This window comes from Labeo rohita, chromosome 20 (assembly GCF_022985175.1).
Source record: "Labeo rohita strain BAU-BD-2019 chromosome 20, IGBB_LRoh.1.0, whole genome shotgun sequence".
NCBI lineage: Eukaryota > Metazoa > Chordata > Actinopteri > Cypriniformes > Cyprinidae > Labeo > Labeo rohita.
In genome coordinates this window covers 33,823,093-33,846,450 of record NC_066888.1, presented here as the reverse complement: position 1 = coordinate 33,846,450, position 23,358 = coordinate 33,823,093, and the positions used below count along the sequence as shown (strand labels likewise).

Genomic DNA, 23,358 nt, shown 5'->3' with positions numbered 1-23,358 from the left:
GGCCACTAGATCCACAACGTTGACATCAGCAAACCGCTCACCCACACGACACCATACACGCTGTCTGCCATCTGCCCTGAACAGTGAAGAGAACACCTCTCCAAAGTGCCAGACACCATCGAATGTGAGCATTTGCCCACTTAAGTTGGTTAAGATGACGAACTGCAGTCAGGTCGAGACCCTGATGAGAACGACGAGCATGCAGATGAGCTTCCCTGAGATGGTTTCTGACAGTTTGTGCAGCAATTCTTTGGTTAACCCTAACCCAATTGTTGCAGCAGCTGTCCAGGTGGCTGGGCTCAAACAATCTTGGAGGTGAAGATGCTGGATGTGGAGGTCCTGGGCTGGTGTGGTTACACGTGGTCTGCGGTTGTGAGGCCGGTTGGATGTACTGCCAAATTCTCTGAAACGTTTTTGGAGACGGCTTATGGTAGAGAAATGAACATTCAATTCACGGGTAACAGCTCTGGTGGACATTCCCGCAGTCAGCATGCCAATTGTGCATTTGTGGTATTGTGCTGTGTGATAAAACTGCACATTTTAGAGTGGCCTTTTTATTGTGGCCAGCCTAAGGCACACCTGTGCAATAATCATGCTGTCTAATCAGCATCTTGACATGCCACACCTGTGAGTTGGACGGATTATCTCGGCAAAGGAAAAGTCCTCACTAATACAGATTTAGGCAGATTTGTGAACAATATTTGAGAGAAATAGGCCTTTTGTGTAAATAGAAAAAGTCTTGGATCTTTGAGTTCAGCTCATGAAAAAGGGGGACAAAAACAAGAAGTGTTGCGTTCATAATTTTGGTCAGTGTATGTCATGGAACTTGGGAAACGTAGACCAGGGTGAGAGTCAATATAATCAGAAGGCGACCTCCGGTGGGGAGCAGATGGAAGATCACGGACAGGATTCATGATGGTTATTTTTTTCGTTGCTACAAGCAACAAATGCAGAATAAACTGTAAGCTGTCATGCACTCAATCATGTGGAGTGACTGAAGCTAAATGGACCTAACCTATCTATGCAAACGTGAGCGATGGCAGAAACTATTCTTTTTGAAGCTTCAAATCAACTGAACCAACATGATTTGTTGTTTAATAGCGTTGGTGAAAACCACGCTGGTGATGCCTGCTGGTCAAAACAGTGTAACTACAACCAAATTATGGATAGAACCATCCACTCCCACAAATTTTACTTGACTATCTTACTTCAGAGATATTGTCCTGCTGGAAGGTACCACTGCCAGGCTCAATGGCGCAAAGGACAGCACTATTCGGAGTTGGACAAATATTGCTGTGATGTTGCTAGATCGACTGAAAAGTTGACATTCCTACTGTGCTTATGTGACTTTTATTTCTTTCATTTCTCCTCATCCTCTCTCTCTGTACAAGTGGACGGCTTTATGGCATCTGTTTGTACATAGTTCTTTTGAACTATGAACTGCGATACATTTCTAAAGTAAAACTGAAAATCTGAATAAAAATGTTGATCACAAAAAAGCCCTATTTATATTTAAAAACTGTTTTTACAAACCCATTGCAAATGTTTCATTAAAATTATAATCTATTAAATTCATTAAATACCATTAAATTTGAGTAATACAAACCAATGAAATTTTGAAACATTTCAAAACAGTTGTGAAAAAAAAAAGCCTTGTTTACTGAAATCATGTCACTCTGAACCGCTGGTTCGAAACAAACGATTTGTTACAATTTTGAAGTTTTAGAAAGCTTTGCTTCAAAAGCATCTGGGCTCTTATTATGCGCAGCAGTCTCACGAATGGTTCGCCAGAGCCGTGCGCATCTGTGGACTAGCGCAGGTTAATTCTCAAACTTTAATACTATTTATAGCTCTTAACAGGCTGTGTGGCTATGAGAAATGATTTCCTCAAAAATGTCCTCAAAAAGAACATCGGTATACATTTTGTGATTATCCCTCTGTGTGCCGTAGGTTGCCAACTGTCGTTCTGGAGGGTTTGGCTTTCATACAGAGACGCAGAGACTGGACTCACATTATATCAGCTCAGCCTGATCACATTGTGCTGAATAAGACACAAAGGATTTTATGTTGAGCTCATCATTTTATTTGACTGGACACAAGGGGTCCAGGGTTAGATATTCTGCATGCTACAGAAGAAATACAATAGATTAATAGATGCGACTTTATTAATCATATTTTTTTATTGGTAGTATTAATATTGACATGCCCACAGGACAGTGACTCCAGCAATGGTAGTGTTTGAGCTCCTCAGAATGATTGATTCCTCGGATCATGTGTGTCGTTGCAGAGTGTGTGCCGAGTCGGTAAAACAAACCATTTTCACCAGAAAATGCATGAAAAACCCCACAGAATCCCAAACACATCTACAGACCAGAAGATACCAAGACTCCTGAACACCAGACAGGAGGAAAACACCTAGAAAACACCCACAACACCACATATGTACTTACATATAGTATTTGCATAATTGAATAGGATTGCGGCTGGTATTATGGAAGCTATTTCCTGAATATTTTTCATATTATTACTCTTTAAAAAGCTCTGTGTATACAGAAACCCCAAGTTTTCCGCATCCGATTGCACTGAATTTGAGCATTTTCAATTCGTCAAACTAAGTCAATAAGAGTCAAACAATATAACTGAACCTCTACCCCACTGAAAAAAAAACAAAAAACACTATAATCTGGTTTGGCATGTTTTGAAGCATGGCAGCTAGTCTGAGCTGGTTTAAGCTGGTCCTTAGCTGGTCCTGAGCTGGTTATAAGCTGTTGCTTAGGACCAGCTAATAACCAGCACATAACCAGCTTAAACCAGCTCAAACCATGCTTCAACTAGCATATGCTGTTTTTTTCAAGAGGTTATTATATAGAGGCTTGAGCCTGTAGTTTAGCTTCCACACTTCAAACACAGAGCTGTCATTTGTGACAGGCCTCAAGCGTACGTGCGGCCCGTCTACTTCACTTTCAGGTTAATTAAACAGTCTAATTGAGGATTTGAAGCGAGCGGTCATTAAGCGAGTCTGTGGAAGCGAGTCCTCCTGATCAGTGAAGCGTCGACTGACAGTCGAGCAATAAAGAGCTGACCTTTAGCGTGGAGCGGCAGGAGTGAGCGTGTGCGCGGTGATGGACGGTGGGCGGCAGGAAGTATGACTGAGCTGATTTACACAAGCAGCTCAACTGCTTTACATCTGCCTACTTCCATCAACACTTGACTCAATGAAAGGAAAGGAAATGAGAAAGGAAAGAACGTGACGTGTGGCAAGTATGGTATTCCATACTTGGAATTTGTGCTCTGCATTTAACCCGTCCAAGTGCACACACAAAGCATTGAGTATAAGATCAACACACACCCGGAGCAGTGGGCAGCCATATTGCTGCGGAACCCGGGGAGCAGTTTGGGGTTCGGTGCCTTGCTCAAGGGTCTCACCTCAGTCGTGGTTTTGAGAGTGGAAGAGAGCACTGTTCACTCACTCCCCCCACCATTGCCCCCATATATATATATACATATATAAAATGACCACCAAAAATGTAATTGATGTCATGACCATTTTTTGTTTCTGGTGCAAGAAATCTTTACTACATGTGGAGAGAGTTTTACCATGAGGCTATATATATATATATACATATATTCATTTACCATAAGTTGAATATATTCTGTTTATAACTCAAGCCTCTTATTTATGGATGATTTTGTACATAAACAACAAATATCTCTGTCATTCAGCCCTTATAGGTCAATATCCTACAGTCTGTTTTACAAGCCCATTGATGTCACAGTCGGCCTTGGCCTTACCACAACCAATTCATTTGTTTTTCTCAATCTATTTGAATCTTGATGGGCTCAGATAAAGGTGATCAGATGCTTGAAATCAAATGAATGAATCAGCGTGACATCAATGTAAAAGCAGATTTGATTATGAAAATCTTCAAAACTAAAAATTCAAAACATAAAACTGCCAAAATAATACAAGAAAACATATGTTCTTTATCTGTGGAGGAAATTAAAGGGTTAAGAAACATGAAATAAAAATCCATGAGCCAGTGCCGACAGTGAAAATCATTGAACGCTTGATTTCAGCTGCGGCTTTGTGCTCATCACAGAACAACACGTCTCCCGCGAGCAGGAAGAGAACATTAGATTCTCTCAGAGAGGAACTGTTGGGAGCATTAATTGCAAGTTCTTTGTTGTAAATGCATTTCCTTTCATGCATCCAACACACACACAGGATCCTGGCTCTGAGACATCGGGCCCCTGCCAGGCTTCGAGGCTCAATCGCCACGGCAACAGAACTTTAAGGCCAGTCTTCCAAAAGCCCCACAATGCTCCGGTGCACTAATTCAGTCCCGCTCCCGTGTGCGAATGAAGTCGTGATGTTATGAAACATGTTTGCAGGTCATTTTACTTCTGTAATGTGATGTGTTTGAATGATGAAGGATATTCATGCAGATTGGGCTTCAGTGAGTTGATTTTGATTGATTGGATAGTAAAAGTGTCTCTGTATGACAGTTGGATGAAAAATAAGGCACTGGTGACATCAGCATGGAGCACGTAACTTCATTCTGATGGTTATGAAGGAGTCGTGGTTTGACCGCTTAGTTTCAACAGTAACTACACATCAGGCTACTAAAAGCATCTGTCTCTACTGATGTTTGATTCAAAAATCAAGTTATAAGAAATAAGCCCCTTTAGACCCCCAGTGTAGCCTTGACAATACCAGTTCAGCATCATATTAATAGTGCTCTGACAAAGTGGTGTGATGAATGTCAGTCTGAGCACAGCGCTCTGTGTGATTGATAGTCGTTTAAATCAGTACTTTTCATTTTATTGATTATGCGTGCAACTGCATATGCTGTCCAGGTCATTTTTATTGTCTGTCAGACACACAGGTCAGGGCTTTGTGGATTAGCAGTCCAGCTCTGAGATTAATTTTTATGCCATGCAAATGTGAGTCTGACCTGCATCCAAACACTTTCACCGCACAGATCGAGTCTGAGCCTTTGTCTGCAAACACCCTGATCTAATCAAACTGGACCTGAAGCAAATGTCAGACTTCTCAAAATGAAGAAGTGCAAATTGTACAAACCTCTCTACCCAATACAAATAGGCCACATTCACACTGTCAGTTTTTGAGATTGACAACCGCATTTACTTACAGGTGTGAGTCTCGAAATGTCCCGTTCACACAGCAGCTTACAGTCGCTTTTCGATTATCGTCTGTATGAACGTGCAACAGGAGTCAAGCCCGTATTCCTTATGAGTAACCATAGCAACAGAGACCATAGCAATATCAAAGATGGCGACGTCCGTAAAACTGAAAGTATTACCACTTTCTGACACGACAAGAGTCCAGTCGAGCCGCGAGTTCATCCATCAAATCATCCTTAACCGACAGCTTTTAAATTTGAGCTGCGCACGGAACACAAAACTGACGGAAGGGGGGCGGCTCCGGTGGAGACTGGATATAAAACTTTCAGATAACACGCAGCTCATTTCTCCGTCACTGTAAGTGACCGAAATCACAAATGAAAGCACGCAGCACACGGTAGACACGTTTCAGTGTGAGAGATAGCCGCTCTGCCGCACAATGATGTGACAGACAACTAGTTGTTCAGTCCTGTTCCGTATGCTGAGTTTCAGTTCAGTTTTGTGACAAAGGAAGCTCAGATGGCAGAAAGTGACATCCTATTTGTTTTCTTTCATTTACAAGACCTTTTACAGTGATGCATTATTAATAAGACAATAAGTGACAGTGTTTTCAGTTGATTTTGCTGGTATAGGGAAACATTTTAAGTAAATCGCGCCAGTGCACACACACAAAACGTAAGTTCCAGGCTTCTAACATTGCTAACTTGACAGCGCAGTTGGTACTTTATCAAAATAAAATACAGTGAAACGTGCCCGCTTCATTGTTTCAACGTTGGAACGCGACTGAAGTACAAAGTCTATAATTGACATACTAAATAATAGTTTAGCATTTGGATACATCGCAAATATGTAAATATTATGGAATATTTGGATTTGTGCCAAATCAGATAGGTAAGATACATGAGCACAAAGCTCCATTTTGCAAACAGTTGAATATGCAAGCCTTTAAAGTAACGTTATACACCTTTTGTCAGTGAGAGACGTGTTCAGAATCAGCATATGGTCACTGTCTAGTGGGCTTTGTTTTCAAGTGCACAACTGACGGAATTCGCTGTTCTTCTGCCAGCGGTTATCAGACAGAGTTGCGTTACTGCGGACTCCAACTTCTGGATTGAGGGTGAATTGCCTGTATCGTTACACCCCTAATATATATATATATATATAAATTGTATGCAATATATACTTTAAATTGGTATCACACCTGTTGCCGCCAGAATAACGTTCCATTTTAAATGTTTTATTTTTCTTTCTCTTTTTGTACTTAGTTGACATCATTGCATACTTTGCATGTGTTTTACTTTATTTTTGTAGTTTTGTTATATTAGTATATTTTTATTTATCTATTTATCTTTTTTTAGAATTAAATGTGTCTGTTTTTCTCTCAACTGGTTACCTTTTACTTTAGACATGTTTATTTGTAAACCTTGTGTGTTTTTGACAGTACTGACACAATCATATGCACAATCTATAACTTGGGTATAGATAACCAGGCGCTGTTTGATAGGCTTTTTAGTGTGTGCGCACTTTAGATGTACACGCTCAGAAAAAGTGCATGTGAGAACTGCACCAGAATGAATTGTTAAACCAGCAAGGCAGATAATGTACTTTTGTGATTGCGAATAAGCGCAGTGTCCTGTTAACTCTACCACTGAGTTAACATTTGAAGTGAATGTATGTCGTGTAGTACAGTATATAGTACAGAGACGGAGGTGCCGGAACTACGATATTTCTTCAAAAGCAGATTGTGGAGATACTTTAATCGTCCAAAAATCTTAATATTGCACACCCCTACAGTGTATGTCTTTGTTTTATTGGTTCAGTTAGTAAAAGTGCAGTACTTTCGGTCCTTTTGTTGTGTTGATCTGTCTGAAAGAACCAGAAGAAGAATCACTGGAACACCGGGCTGACCAATCAGCATGCAAGCCAACACCACATCTGACCCTTTCAACGATTTATTGTTTCCTCAACGCTTTTTGACAAACATTTTCAGTTGTTTACATGATGCATTTGCCGTGTTTTCTCCAGGAGGCCAAGCTGCGAGAGCTTCTGGGTGTGGCGACTCTGGAGGGGAAGCTGGAGAACAGGACGCTCACAGTGGTCAGTGGTGCGGACATGGTCAACATCGCCTTCCTGAACTTTACGGCCTTCAATGAAGAGGTGGCCAAGGTAACGTCTGCCCTGACACCGTATTGAGAAGAGAAACACACAAGATACGGAATGATGCGCTTAACATTGCACACAGGCCGCAGCGTCCCGACAGCCTCCCGTTTACAGTCTCTAAACACACAACTATCAAACCTTCAGTGTCTCTCTTTCAGTGGCACTCCCTAAATGAATTTCACAACATAATTTGTTTTGTTCATTCATTTTGAAGAGTGGTATTTTGCTTTAGGAAATAATTAGCATTAACCTAATTTAAGAATAAGTCATCAAAAAAGTGCAAAAACATCAGCTGTAAATATGAAGCAACAGCTTTAATCAGTAAACAAAAAACGCATCACATACGCCATTAAATCATGCAGTTTTGTCTGTCCTGTAATCACAGAGAAACAAGGTCTGATTCACTTTATCGGAGCCACAAACACCACTGAAAGAAAACACTGATGGGCGTTGTGATGATATTTGTGATCGTCTTGTCCGTTCTCTCATTTATTCATATTAATGAACAGATTGTCTTTTGTAACGAGTCTCTTCAAGCGCTAAAGTTCAACCAGACTTGATAACGGTGTGATGTGTGTTTATGTGTGTGTTTAGGAGTGGGCCGAGGAGCTTTTTAGCTTGGCGTCCAACCTGTTGGCACAGAACATGTCCAGAGAATCCTGTCTGGAGAAAGTGTGAGTGTTTCCTGTTCCTCTGAGAAAGAGAGCAGTTTATGATGTCATGAACACCCTTTACAAACACGTTTCTCAATTCACAAGCACAGAGGTTTGCCAGCAGAGATTCTGTAAAACTCCAGAATAAAATGTCCCAGACCAGTGGAATTTGAGGAACAAACTGATGCGGCACGTGTCGGCAGAGGCGTTAGCCAAGTTAGTTCACGGCTGCTGGTCCTGATGCTGAAAATTAAATAAAAATCAGCCTTTCTTCACAGGCTGCAGTGACTCTAAATGACTTTGTCCAACCTTCACGTAACGTCTGATAACGCTCCTGTAATGTGCGTAGACGCTTCACCTACAAGCATGTAATCGTCCATCGATGCGTCTGTCGGACAGGAGCGTGAGCTGGTTGAGTATTAACTCTGTCTGCTCAACCGTTGCATAGCGACAGCATGACCGTGGCCGTCTGGTCACATGGTGAGCGTCTGGTACTCGATCCCACGATGCCACTCTCACACACCGGACCGTAAATCAAGACGGCTGCGACTTTGGTCGGGAAAGAGTCCGGCTGCATTAATTATTTGCAAAATGCCACTAACCGCTGAATAGTTAACGATAGTGTGTTGAACACGGACTATTTTTATACGGGAGTCTCGTGCTTTTTACATGCTTCAGTACCAACGAGTAGCAGGAGGAGCAGTGTGGAAATGTACATACCTACACACACACACACACACCAGCACAAAAATGTCAGTAGTTCAGCTGCCTCCTGTATATATAGGGAAATACTTACAGTAGTTCAGTGCAGCAGTATGTCATCATGTTTTTTTTATGAATTTAAAAAATGTGAGTTTTAAAAGTTGCACATAGCCTTATTGCTTTGTGTTGAATTAATACTGATCGTAGAAATAAATCATATAATTTGAAAAGTATTACTGGCTGCTATAATTCGCTTCAGTGCAGTTGGCTACTGTTATTATGAACATGTAGCTAAGTCCATTTTTATACAGTACTTTGACTATAGTCCACTAGCATTAGCTTAAAGCTTGACAAACTAGAGTGTGAAATAGGAGTGACCATTACCAGTTCTTATCCAAGTACCTTGTGTTGGAGTGTCAGACAAGACTGGGTATTGCTACAAATGAGTGTGTGTGTGTGTGTGTGTGTGTGTGTGTGTGTAAGGCGAGATGTGAAGTGTATAAATGTAGCATGTGTGAGTACGAGCCTTTATCTCCAGTACTAGCGAGTATCAGCAGCTCTATGAACGCTGTCTGTTCAGGTTGTATGTGATTCATGAATCATTCTGTTCTTCACAGGTACACGAGACTGACGTTACAGCTAACGGCCGATGGTGGGATTCCTGTGAAAAAGTGGGTAAGAACACAGCACACGTTAAATCTATTCATCTCAACATGTCTGCACAGATGCTGTTGTATTTTGTCTTTCAGCATCTTCCGTCTGTTCTCGGCCGACAGACGGCGAGTTGAAAACGCTCTGGAGGTCTGCGGCCTGCCGACGGGACGAGTAAGAATATGCTCCGTTCTGCCAAAACTTCACCCCTTTTAGAGCAGGGGAGGTCATACGTCATGAACCATTAGCACACAGACTGCATCATGATCTCTTTTATGTTGAATAGTTAGACTAAGATGTAAAAGCTTCTATTTGCGATGATAGATTCACTTCTTTAATGATTGTAAAATGCTTCAGGTGTTAGCAGAAACTTCTGAAGACTTCAGTGGGTAGAAAAGTGCCTCGTTCTACTGCAGCATCCATCCTAGATGTATTCTGTTGAGTAATTGATCCGAGACCGATGGCAGACACTCACACACATACAAACACATGAATGTATGCTGTTGTTGCGACGCTGCGTCCTTGTGTTCGCACTGTTTTGTGAAAGTTTACTAGGTCTGTTCGTTCGAGCGCGGCTTTAACCAGGTGTGTTGCGGATCCATTTGGTTTGTATTCCTGCGGCGCTGCGAGTCCAATCAGTAAAAAGAATCAGTCCATTGGTCCAGCGTCTGTGACTATGCCCAATTCAAACAGTATCTCACACTTGTCTGTCTTTTCCAACAGAGCGACACCATTCCTCAGGATACATTTACATCTGACGTATACCGACAGCTACTGAACAACATTTGTCCGCGGAATGACATCGATACGATTTTCTCAGAAATGTAAGTTCCTTCTGTATTCTGAGGGAAAAAATCCAACCTTACCCTGTGCACACTGATCGAGTTCACTCAGAGGTGGAGCAAGTTCCATGAAGACTTTCTGTATTTTTCTTTAGAATAATGAATCGTTCACAATAAGACTCGGAAAGTGTGTTAGTACACACAAAATATAAAAGTCCATTTAGATGTCACGCTCATGCAAACTAAACTTGTATGTGGTCATGAATAGACTCATCCCGATCAGAGTATGTGAGCGGAGTGGAGCGGCAACAATTTCCCCTCAACAATCAATAATTAAATAATCACTCTGCTCCAGCTCCGCTCCGGGTTCACCATTTCCCACTCCTCGCTCAGCTGATCAGGAACACCGCTCCGCCTTCGCTCCGAGGACGGCTAAAGTATTTCAGTATGTTTTGAAACATCACATAACAATCACATATATTACAGTCAAATAAAGTACTAGGAGAGAAGTTTTGTGGCTTATTGGACCACTAGTGTGCAAACTATTTTCCTACCACATTCCTATCAAGCTTATTACGTGGTTGTCAGCATTAAAAAGTATCATCTGCTTTTTTCAGTGCAAATTTTAGTTTGTAAAGGATGAAAATAATAGTTCATTTTTGTCAGTTATTTTATCTACGGATCGCTGCATTTCCTACAGATTTCTGCTCATTCGAAATCGGATACAGATGAAGCAGCGCTGTAAGATTACATTTGATTGAATCCATTATTGAGGTGGCAACTGTGTGTGTAAATAAGTGTTGTTGTACCTGTTTAAATCATGCTTTCATCCGAAAATATTCAGTATCTAGAAGGAGCAAACAAATTCCTTGAAAACTATCCTCCTAAACCTCCCGCTCATGTATATTACTGTCAATATAATCATGACATTCTTTCTGATCTCAGTGATCCATCTATATCAAGCTAGCTGACTATGTTTAACATGTGAGTTCTTGCTAAATATGCAGTTATAATACGGGCCGTTGGCATGAATTGTACTCGTGATGGAGCGCTAGTGGAGCGAGTGAAAACCACGACGCTCCGGCTTTTAAAAAATCCGCTCCTCGCTCCGTTCAAAATCACACCGCTCCGCTCCGCTCACATACTCCGATCCAGATGCAGGATTCCATCATGCATAATGCTATTTCTTTCTGTGTGTGTGTGTGTGTACTGATGAGCAGCGGCGCTAAGATCCGGCCGTACCTCACCGTAGAGCAGATGACGGATTTCCTGAACAACAGACAGAGAGACCCCCGTCTGAATGAGATCCTGTACCCGCCCCTCAAAGCCGAGCAAGTGCAGGGATTGGTGGACAAATATGAGCCTGACACCATGCTTTCAGGAAGAGGTTGGAATATTCTCCTGTCACTCAAACTGACTCCGCCCACTGTCTGCTCTTTGATCCCTGGGAAATAAAGCTGTGATGATTTAAAATGCCCATATGAACAGATTGGCTGTTCAGTAAATTAGAGTATGATGTTGTGTGATGGTAAAAAGCCAAAACAAACTCTCTCTACAGTCCATCCTGAATATTACTTAAAGGAGAAGTTCACTTCCAGAACAAAAAATTACAGACAGTTTACTCACCCCATTGTCATCCAAGATGTTCGCGTCTCTCTTTCTTCAGTTGATAAGAAATTATATTCCTTGAGGAAGAGGTTAAAAAGTATATAAATTCTCAATTTGTTTCGAAAATGACCAATCGTTTTGCTAGATAAGACCCTTCTTCCTCGGCTGGGATCGTTTAGAGCCCTTCAAAGCCGCATTTAAGCTAGATTTTGGAAGTTCAATCTTGGGGGCACCATAGAAGTCCACTATATGTAGAAAATTCCTGGAATGTTTTTCTTAAGAAACATAATTTCTTATCGACTAAAGAAAGGAAGACATGAACATCTTGGATGACAAGGGGGTGAGAAAATGATCTGTAATTTTTTGTTCTGGAAGTGAACTACTCATTTAAACTGCAGAAACAACATCACAGCCATGAGCTTATTAACATACGACCCGCCCACACCTATTTGGTGTGAACTGCACCAATCATAACAGGGCTTATTTACATTTCAGAGTGGCAAAGAGTCTGTTTTACTGTAAAACGAAGATCACTAAATCAAAAAAGCTTTTGGAGAGATGAATGTAGATGTGTTTGTTAAGAGCCTGTATCAGAGAAGGGTTCTCTGTCAAACTCGCTGCAAAGAACCATCAGAAAAGCTGTACGTTTAAAAGATGCTGGAGCGTATTCTTCCGTGGAGATGCCGGCCGTCCTCACGAACCTCGTCTCCATTTCTGAGCGCAGTGCATTAACGAAGTCTTCCTCCATGGTGTTCCCTCACGAGGCTGGAAAGGTGAGCGCTCCGCTGAGATGAAAGTCACCCTTTGCTGCTTCATTAGAGGGAACCCGTTCAGATGTCAGAGGAAGAACTGCGTTAATTAGGCTGTGGGAGTCTACAGAGGGCATGGCGGGATTAATTAGCGTAAAGTGGCCAGAGGGACGGCGGGGATGTGACGTGCGCTAGACTCCACCTGAGAGCCGTGGAGCCCAGTGAAAATGGACTGGAATGAGAAGCGGCTGGCCGACATTCCAGCAGTCTGAGCTGTCACTTCTGCTGAACTCATCTGATGATTTCATCTTAACGAGGAAATGCGCGCAGCACGCTGTATTTGGGGTTGCGTTCATTCGTTTAAGTAGATTAGAGGTGCTCATTCCTGTTCCTGTAGATCTGCTGTACCTGTACTGATCCAAGTGCTCCTGAAGACCTTCGGTAGCTGGTTCTGGTGTTGGCACAAAATGGTTGATAAGGTTGTTTTGTGGTGCAGGGCAGATTTCTGTGGAGGGCTTCGCCAGATATCTGAGCGGAGAAGAAAACAGTATCATCCCTCCAGAGAAGCTGGACCAGAGTGAAGACATGACGTTGCCGCTCTCGCATTACTTCATCAACTCCTCGCACAACACCTACCTCACAGGTCAGCCAATCAGACACCTCACACAACACCAGCCTCACTCTGTACTTGAGTCCCTCACAGCCTCATTTTCATTCCTGTCAGAAATTAAATATGACACTACACTGACTTAAGTCTATCAGCTCTTCGTAGAAATAATCAACTTTACAGTAATGCATGAACAGTACAGAATATCTTTCACTTTTTCATGTATTTTGAGAGTAAAGGTGGGGAGTATGTTCTTCCATCCCAAAATGTGTTTGTCATTCATGAATTCAAAGTCAGAAATATAAAATCACACCCACACAACGCTGTTATGAGACATGTGAAAAAGTGAGTTGCTCTGAGAGCATAAAAGCAGATGTTTAGCCTTTGAAAATGAACTAATGTTTGTGGGATGCTCACAAATGTCCAAATAATCCTCAGTGATGATTGTTTGTGGCTTGAACAGATGATCCAGTGTCAGTGTGCCTACAGCTAATGCACTTAGAATTAACCATTCGAATGAAGATGTTTTTTTTTTTTTGCACTTGCGTAGTTGTAGAATTATGATATTAATGTCTGTATCATTTGAACTAATGGCTGTACTTCACTTAGACTAAGCACTTCCAATCAGTATACTCAATTTTACAATAAAACTCAAGATGTCTCACTAATGCATTTTTAGAGTCATTTAGATGAGAACTTCCCCAATTATCTCATTCAGACAGGAAGCACATAATCACTCAGAAGAATGAAATGAGTGTGATTTCTGTAACATAAACCACCCGACTGATTTCCCATTTTCATTAAAGGCTTTGCCTTGCATTTCCTCTCAGCTGAGGAGCATTATTACTGTAGATGAAATGGTATCAAAACATTTACAATTTACATACAACATTATGAATTATAAAAACTGAATAGACTGATCAGCCTTTGATAAGAAATGCTAAAATGAGAAACAAAGCTGTCCATCTGATTTGATCAAACTCGGTTGGTTGTGCAACAACTTCCCCCCGCAATGCCATCCGCAAAACTACACAAAGAAAGTACATTATTTACGAGTGAGAGGTTTGTTACTGAGTCTCCACCTGATGTCCGTGCTCTGTTATTTTCCGCAGCGGGTCAGCTGGCGGGAAACTCGTCTGTGGAGATGTACCGGCAGGTTCTGCTGTCCGGCTGTCGCTGTATAGAGCTGGACTGCTGGAAGGGCCGCGCCGCCGACGAGGAGCCCGTCATCACACACGGCTTCACCATGACCTCGGAGATCTCCTTCAAGGTAAATTGTCAGCGCGCCACAGAAAATGCATTTATCTCCCTTGTTAGGTGAGGACTCTGCAGTCTGAGGGATTTGAGCGGGATGAGATGCTTTTGACAGGGATGTGGAGAGACGGAGAACCAGCGGTGAGATCTAATAGAACATTCAGACGGGATGAGCTTTAGGCTGAACGTGAAGGATTATGAGAAAATGGCTTGGAGGAGGCAGAGATAATACATACAACTGAGACATATTAAAACAAATTTTAATTAGAATACGTTGTTAGGTTTAGCACTTGTGGTGGCACAATTTAGGTACAGAATCTACATTCTGTTGATGAAGAATTGTGATCCAGTGTACCAGAAAAGACAAGAATGATCAAATAACTAGAGGAAGCATCCATTGCACACCTCAATTTTTTTTAAATCATCACTATCTTTTGGTTGTGTTGTCATTTATGTGCTTGTAAACTTATGGATGACTTTTCAGGAGGTGATTGAGGCCATCGCAGAGAGCGCCTTCAAGACGTCTCCATTGCCTGTCATCCTGTCCTTCGAGAACCATGTGGACTCGTAAGTGTCAAAGAACGTCTTTTCAATTTCTTTCTTGAAGTAACATAAATGATCCGACAGGATGTTGTTACACTTAATATTTACTGTGTGTGTGTGTGTTCCTCTAATATTCTGCTCCTCAAAACTTATTCTGCACATTAGTTCATGTTGTAGTGCCTGATGTAAGATGTCGTTTATGCAATTTATTGTAGATAATGTCAGTCTTTGGTGTTACTCTGTTTTTAACTTTCATTGATAGATTGTTTCATTCAGATTGTAACGGCAGCACTGACGTCCTGCATCTGTATAAGCGTTGCTCGATTCCTCAGTGTGTCTCACACTCTTACTGTGTCTCAGGCCTAAACAGCAGGCAAAGATGGCCGAGTACTGCCGATCAATATTTGGAGACGCGTTGCTCACAGACCCGCTGGAGAAATACCCCGTGAGTGAAAAACAGATACTGGCACACACACACACACACACACACACACAGACAGTCTGGTTTATTATCCTTGTGGGGACTCTCCATAGGTGCAATGGTTTGTATACTGTCCACACTGTATTTTCTATCCCCTTACCCTAACCCTACCCCTAAACCTAACCCTTACAGAAAACTTTCTGCATTTGTACTTTCTCAAAAAATCTCATTCTGTATGATTTATAAGCATTTGTACCCATGGGGACCTCAAGCCAGTCCCCACAATGTCAAAAATTTCAGGTTTTACTATCCTTGTGGGGAGATTAGGTCCCCACAATTTAGCAAAAACAAGTACACACACACACACACACACACACAGCCACTCGACAGTCTGATCAATCACAGTCCTTCTGTCATGTTAATGTCGACCCATCCAACACTTGAAGTGTTGTTTCCTCAAGTCTTTCTTCTCCATGAGCATGTGAGCTGGGGTCATATGAAGGCCAGTCTTCTTCTTCTTCTTCTTTATGGGAAATGAGTGAAAGAGGTTTAATATCTGGATCTGTGCTGGCCCTTATGTGCACATGTAAACACATAAAGCGGCTGTTACGGAACGAACGATACTTGATGCGAGCGGATCCAAATGCAAAGCTTTATTCTTTATTATTTATCAAAGACATGGTCAGAACAGGCAGGGTAGAACACCGGCAATCAGATATAGCACAGGCAAGACAGAGAGTAATCCAGGGACAGGCGAGGGTCAACTGACGACGAAAGTAATCCAGGGGGAGAGGGAAACAGGTGTTCCACAAGACAGACTAGAGTCCAGACGAGGGTCAAGCAGAGTCTAAAACGCCAAGACAAAGTGTAATCCAAGACAGGCAGTAATTTCAGGGCAGGCAGCAGACAGACAAGACGGGATAAACAGGCTAGGATACAAGACTCGTAGACAGGCAAAGAACAAGACTGAACTAGACTAGAAAAAAACTCGAAGTGGCTCCGCAATGTTGCTATCGCTAACACAGTGATAAACGCAAACAATACTCGGCTCAGAATGGTGGTTAGGGCCTCGTATTTATAACGTGTGTGATTGGCTGCAGGTAAGTGCGTAATCAGGGCACTGGAAGATGGAAGGAACTACAACTTAATGGCTGCGTCCGAAAGCTCTAAAATGCTTTCTAAATGCCTTCCTGCATTTCAAGGCACGTCCGAATTCTAATTCTGCTTCACCTTCTGTCTCCAGAGGTACCTTCTTCTGATCGATTCGGTGGATTAATGAAATCGAGGTCTTTATGTATTATTAAAGCATTTATACATAACTGTATAAGATCGTTTTTCTCCAGAATCTACAACTTAACCGTTAGGTAACCTAGCGATGGCATCACGTTCCGCTGCTTCTGAAGTCTGTCCCAAACTGTTTGCCTTCGCAGCCTTTGAAGTCATTGCCCGATAAGGCAGCAAGGCAGCAAGTTGGCTGACTAGGCTTTCGGACGCAGCCAATATCAGACAAGCATGCTGATAATAAGCTTAAGGCTTTTTATTGTCATTTTTCTTTAAGAGCAGATAAATTTGTGTGCCATGAGTGTAAAAGTAAAATGACACCAAATGTTTAGAAGAAATAGTACCCAAAGGAAGCATATGCAACGAGAACAAAACAGGAGCCAGAATGGACCAGAAGAAGAACAGAAGAAGAAAACACATCAAGACAAACAGAAAATGTTCTATCATTCAGGACTTAAACCAATTAAGAACAGAACCTACAATACCCTAACATTGTTCAAGTCATGAGATAAGAGTCCTGTGGTCCACAGTATCAAAGGCAGCACTTAGATCTCAGAGCATCACAGAATCAACAGACAACAAAATATCATTAAAAATGTTGAATAAAGCCGACTCAGTACTGTGATATTTTCTAAACCCGGTTTGGACTTCTTCAGAAACAAACAAAACAACTCAAAACAATTTTAGAAATAAAAGATACGTTGAAATAAGTGAAAAAAGGTCTGTAATTGGAGAGAATGGTTGGGTTAAGATTTGTTTTTGTTTTTTTGTTTTTTTAAGCAAGTGTTTAACAGTTTTAGGTATTTAGGAAAAACACCTGTGAGAAGGGACTTATTTATTATAGCTAAAATGCTAGGCCCAACAACAGCAAAAAAAAACAAAACATGTCAGAGTAATGTCATACAGACATGTAGGAAGATTTAAGCTGCTTAATATCTTGAAGTGAATTAAACTATGTTTAATACAAAATGGCACCCTTGACATTTACACAGCAGTCTTTTGTAAGTTTAATGTTTCATATTCACAGACACTCATCCATACTGGCATTTGGATTTAACTGCTAAGCTCTACTTTTCATTTATTGATCAAAATATTGCTCAATTCCATGTTATACAATCGGTTCCATTTTTAGGACTTCATTCCATCTGCATTTTCTGCATCACATGGCCCAAAGTAAAGCACACACATCCCATGGAGTACTGTTAGCTTTTACGTTGATTCCGAAATCAGGAATGTTTTATGGAAACAGCAGCTTGAATATTATGCTAAACATTAAAGAAACGGCTTAGACATGAGGGGCCAGTGATGATTCTGTTTTCTACATCAACTGTTTTCAGTCTGAAATCATTTTATTCATTTTTTTGTGTTTTCTTCCTTGTTTTTCCTCCCAGTGTCTCGTAGCAGTTTCTCCCATGGTACATTATCAGTGCTGGTAAACGCAACATGACTAGCTTAAAAACCCCAGCATTTGCGCTCCAGTATTTGTGCTTTTTGAAATCCACAGAAGCATTTTTGTTCATTCTGTCTCATAAAATGATGACACGGGGTTCATACGTGTCAGCCAGCGTCCAATTAGTGCAACTTTTTGATGGCTTTTCTGGTGTTTCTCGTGTGCAGTTGGAGGTCGGTGTTCCTCTGCCCAGCCCCGTGGATCTGATTGGCAAAATCCTCATTAAGAACAAGAAGAATTCCCACAAAGCCGACGGCAGCACCAAGAAGAAGCTCTCAGAGCAAACGTCCAACACCTGCAGCGACACGTCCAGCATGTGTGAGCCCTCGTCTCCCAGCGCAGGTGCGGAGCGCATGAAAACACCTCGTTCTGCAGTCAGCAGAGATTAAATTGTGCTAATGCTTTTGAGCTGCTGTGCAGTGACATGTCTTTCTCCTTTAGGACGCTTCAGATACGAGATCAGCTAATAAAACTGTTATATATTAAAGTCTGAAAATGCTGTAGGATTCCTATCAGCTGATGTGTTTGTAAACTGAAGTCAAGCATCTACTGTTTCTGACGGGCAGGACACCGTTCGGCGGTGATTCTGTCTCTCGCTGCCCCCTGCTGGCCAACCACCAGAGTTATCACAGACTCTGTGTTTTTCCTGGTCTCTGTTGGTCAGGTCAGACACTCACTGGTCTTGAGTTACACTAAATAAAAAAAACATACGTGCGTGTGTTTCGTAACAGGGTCAACACACCAGGAGATGCCAGACAGCCTTCATGCAGACGGGAACGAGAAAGGTGAAAGAAGATTGCAGGGAATGAAATCCATTGATAAAACGACAGGGTCGTTATCAAATACCGTGTGTCTGGCTGATGACAAAGGTTAGTGGTTGAACGTGAAGCGGGAAAAAAAGAGCCGCGCTCCTCAGACGCTCTAATGACGTCAGTCTTTTTCGGATGTTGATCAGGAGAAGCGGATGCAGAGAGTGATGCGGACGAAGATAACGATGAAAATAAGAAGTCCATGGATGAGGTGAGTAAAGACTGGACTGATGTTTACATGCTGTGTGTCATCTGAGCGCTGCCCAGTGTTGGGGTAACGCATTACAAGTAACGCGAGTTACGTAATCAGATTACTTTTTTAAAGTAACTAGTAAAGTAAGGCATTACTTTTAATTTACAAGAAAATATCTGAGTTACTTTTTCAAATAAGTAATGCCAGTTTTTCCTATTTAATGATTGAAAGCTCTCCTGTCCCCATGTTCAGAGAAATCAGGAGTAAGATATTACTTTAGTTCTAGCATAAATGTGACCCTAACCCTCACTCACAAAAAAAAAAACAGATTCAGTTTTCCTCAAATTTAATAAAAACTGTTAAATGCAACTCATTTATAGTAATAAGCAAAAATGACTCGAGATAAACTAACATTTGTTCTTTTTTTTTTTTTTTATTGCTGAAGAGTGTTGAACTTTCGTCTTCTGCGGTCTACTGTACAGACGTAATTTTACTTTTCCTTTAGCCTGAGGCTTTTGGTGTGAAAGGGCTTTTACATTTGCCAAAAATAGAACTTTTTATATTAAAAACAAACAAGCATGCCCATAAAAAGTAACTAAGTAACACAAAATTGTAATGCATTACTTTTAAAAGTAACTTTCCCCAACACTGGCACCACCATTGGCTCTCAGTGGTTTCTAGGTAAAGTTTTTATGGGTTAAAGTTGTTCTTCCTGATTGTTCAAATCTGTTTATTCCAGTGGCTGGTACCTGAGGTACATTTGTAGTTGCCAATTTACTCTCCCTAATGTTGTTCAAACCTGTATGACTTTATTCTCACACATTTGTCATGTGTTTGTCAAATCAGGTCACCCTTATTTATGTTCAAAGTGTATAATGACTTTGGTATTACAATGGAAACATGATTTACGAGGACACTTGTGTGTGTGTGTGTGTGTGTGTGTGTGTGTGTGTGTGTGTGTGTGTGTGTGTGTGTGTGTGTGTGTGAGAGAGAGAGAGTATGTGTGAGTTCAGTGCCATCTAGCGGTGTTTCAGTGCAGCACAGCATCAGATCTCCTCTCCGTTTACAGTAGATTGAGGGCTGTAACAATACTCACCTCGCCGTTTGGTTTCATACGAGACACTGAATTCATGATTTGACATGACGTTTACAGACGCGGGTAAACCTCTAAGGCCTCAGCATTAGATCATAAGTGTTGAAAAAACACTGGTGAAAACACTGGTTTTCACCCTGGTGAAAAAAACAGCAAATGCTGGTAGGTATGTTTTGATGCTGGTTTAAGCTGGTCCTTAGCTGGTCATGTTGCTGGTCAAGGAATCAAAACCTACCTAACCAGCATCCCAGCAGTAAAACATACCTACAAGCATATGCTGTTTTTTTCACCAGCGTTGCACTCTTAATTGCATTTAATCTGATAGCATCTGCCGAATGAGCGGCGCTCCTGCACATCAGACGGCCGATGCGATTTCGTCGCTCAGTGTGTGGCCGTTGTTTTTTTGGTCAAAGTTGAGAACGTTTTCTGAATGGGGATCTATAGTTACTCCTCTCATAGTCTGAGGGTGAATCTGGATCTGTACAGAGCAGACAATACGATGCTAGAGTGACACGTGTCTCTGCTGTCTGTAGGGGACGGTAAATGAAGCCTTCGCCACAGAGGAGATGTCCAACTTAGTCAACTACATTCAGCCTGTTAAATTCAACTCCTTCGAGGCGTGCAAAAGTAAGTCAGTCTGTTCTTGAGATGTGTTTGGCGCAGCAGAGAGCAGCTGTCCTGTAAGATCCGTGTTTTCTGAATGTTTTCTTGTTCGTTTCCAATAGAAATCGATCGAAGTTATGAAATGTCCTCATTTGTGGAGACCAAAGCACTGGAGCTGCTCAAAGAAAAGCCAGTGGAGTTCGTCGAGTATCTTTTTTTTAATTGAAATGAAATTCGTCTTCAATAAAAGGTGTAAAATTGTGAAGCTCTTTTTATCCTTTGTTAGAGATTCTTAACTCCTTCACACAGGTATAATAAACTGCAGCTGAGCAGAATTTATCCCAAAGGAACTCGAGTCGACTCCTCAAATTACATGCCTCAAGTCTTCTGGAACGCCGGGTGTCAGCTGGTCGCTCTGAACTTCCAGACCATAGGTACCTTCAGCTCACGCCTGCGCTCGGTTCAGCACCAATGCTGAGCGCATCTGTTTCTCTCTGCAGGCAAATTTGAAGAGCGTCGCTCACTGCATCATCATCATCATCATCATCATCATCATCGTCCGTGAGATAGAGAGTGTTCTCCATTATCACAGACCAGACAGTGAAGCAGAAGCAACTGCTTGTCTGAAGTTTTAACATGAAAATTTCTGAACTATTGTGTTCACTTTTGACTTAGTGAAGTCCGTCAAATTTCACCTGACAAGACAAAGCCACAGTAAACTATGAGATTGTTTAAAGCGTGTAACATAAAGTTTTTCTCCAGATGGGTTTAGCTTATAGAAATTCTTTTTTTTTTCTCTTCTGTAAAGCAGTGTCACCATGCACGGTCCTGAGTATTGGAAAAGCACTTTATGGATAAGCACTAATGTGTGTGTCTGTGATTGGCAGATCTGCCCATGCAGCTGAATCTGGGCATATTTGAGTACAACGGGAAATGTGGCTACAGACTGAAGCCAGAGTTCATGAGACGAACGGACAAACAGTTTGACCCGTTCACTCAGAATACGGTAGACGGGATCGTAGCGCACACGCTGTCTGTGAAGGTGAGTGATGGTCTCCCTCCGAATGTCTCGCTACAGATGTAGAACAATATGCTGTATCTGCAAAAGGAGATGATGTGCACAGTGTGTGTAGAAATGCATCATGAGATCATATGGATAAGTTTCATCAGTTGAAGATGGCCCATAATGTTTTGGAGGTTTAGTTTAATAAATTGTAATAGTTTAATAAATGGTGCTTTCCGTTTCAATTTACAAGTAAGGAAAAAGAGCTTGAGACCGATTGTGTCTTGCATATCACAAAGTGTCAAAAACCTTTGATTCAAGTCGAAATGATAAGAACGCATGCATTTTTCTGTATTTGTTTCTATGCAGTAGTCACTTCACACATTTGTTGCTGTATGTTATTGAAGCCAAAGGCTCACTGAAATCAAACACATTTGGTTTTTGGCCATTAAGTCCTGAATGCTCATCTCACAGCACCACTAGATCCTGACAAATCCAGCGGATGAGAGTGAAGATCTGGGAGCTTCTGCAGTTCGTGCAGTGTTAAAATACGGTTTCTGTGTCTTTCTCAGATCATATCCGGTCAGTTTCTGTCCGATAAGAGAGTCGGCGTTTACGTGGAGGTGGAAATGTTCGGCCTGCCGGTGGACACCAAACGGAAAGCGTTTAAGTCCAAGACATCTCAAGGCAACGCTGTCAATCCGGTGTGGGATGAAGATCCAGTGGTCTTCAAAAGAGTACGTCTGCAATGACGAACACCAAACCTTCAGGCAGAATTTCCATCAAACGCTTTGATTTTGACGAGCCGTGTGTTTCAGGTGGTTCTTCCCACGCTCGCGTCGTTGAGGATAGCCGTGTACGAAGACGGCGGGAAATTTATCGGCCATCGCATCATCCCGGTGTGTGCCATCCGACCCGGCAAGTATCTGCTTGATTTCTCTCGGTGTGAAAGTGCACGAGGACAGATCGCGGTCGCTAAAGCGCGCGTCTCTCTCTGCTGCAGGATATCACTACATCGGTCTGAGGAATGAGAAGAACCAAGCGCTGACGCTTCCGTCCGTGTTCGTCTACACTGAGGTCAAGGACTACGTCCCAGACACCTTTGCAGGTACAATAAATCGGAAAAATGGACCTGTCATAAATCACAGCTTCATTGTACTTCTACCCTTTTGGAGCTCTTCCTCAGTTTTTGTACTTGAAGACTCCTTCAGCACGTATTCTGGCGTTTTGAAGCACGCTGTAACGTCTGTTGTGTTTGTGTCAGATGTGATCGAGGCCCTGTCCAATCCCATCCTGTACGTCAGTCTGATGGAGCAGAGAGCCAGTCAGCTGGCGGCTCTGACGCAGGAGGAGGGAGCGCAGGAGGCCGACAAAGAAGAGGTGAGTGAGTTCAACCGCTCTCAATTATTCCTGCGTCGTTTAGGATCAGAGTTACAGCAAACCGTATCACTTCAGCATTTTAATTCTGTGTGCAAATAATTTGTTTAGAAATATAAACCTAATATGTGACCCTGGACCACAAACCCAGTCATAAGGGTATTTTTTTAATTCATATAGATACATAAAATAAATGATAAATGAGCTTTTTATTGATGTATGGTTTGTTAGGACAGGACAATATTTGGCTGAGATACAACTATTTGAAAATCTG

At 41.8% G+C, this 23,358-nt stretch overlaps 1 protein-coding gene across 3 annotated transcripts in view; it reads left to right on the top strand.

Moving 5' to 3' along the window:
• LOC127182984 (1-phosphatidylinositol 4,5-bisphosphate phosphodiesterase beta-1) overlaps positions 1-23,358 on the top strand; it is an 83,072-nt gene that overhangs the window by 40,565 nt on the left and 19,149 nt on the right. For all 3 annotated transcript variants that reach the window (XM_051138714.1, XM_051138716.1, XM_051138715.1), the window contains 21 exons: positions 7,171-7,311; positions 7,900-7,979; positions 9,278-9,331; positions 9,410-9,485; positions 10,035-10,135; positions 11,314-11,480; positions 12,947-13,093; positions 14,170-14,327; positions 14,796-14,878; positions 15,215-15,299; positions 18,174-18,348; positions 18,738-18,875; positions 18,962-19,026; positions 20,635-20,728; positions 20,827-20,911; positions 21,014-21,138; positions 21,592-21,746; positions 22,280-22,444; positions 22,526-22,625; positions 22,711-22,815; positions 22,972-23,087. In XM_051138714.1, the coding sequence (XP_050994671.1) occupies positions 7,171-7,311; positions 7,900-7,979; positions 9,278-9,331; positions 9,410-9,485; positions 10,035-10,135; positions 11,314-11,480; positions 12,947-13,093; positions 14,170-14,327; positions 14,796-14,878; positions 15,215-15,299; positions 18,174-18,348; positions 18,738-18,875; positions 18,962-19,026; positions 20,635-20,728; positions 20,827-20,911; positions 21,014-21,138; positions 21,592-21,746; positions 22,280-22,444; positions 22,526-22,625; positions 22,711-22,815; positions 22,972-23,087 (2,415 nt within the window). The remainder of the gene's footprint in view (positions 1-7,170; positions 7,312-7,899; positions 7,980-9,277; positions 9,332-9,409; positions 9,486-10,034; positions 10,136-11,313; positions 11,481-12,946; positions 13,094-14,169; positions 14,328-14,795; positions 14,879-15,214; positions 15,300-18,173; positions 18,349-18,737; positions 18,876-18,961; positions 19,027-20,634; positions 20,729-20,826; positions 20,912-21,013; positions 21,139-21,591; positions 21,747-22,279; positions 22,445-22,525; positions 22,626-22,710; positions 22,816-22,971; positions 23,088-23,358) is intronic.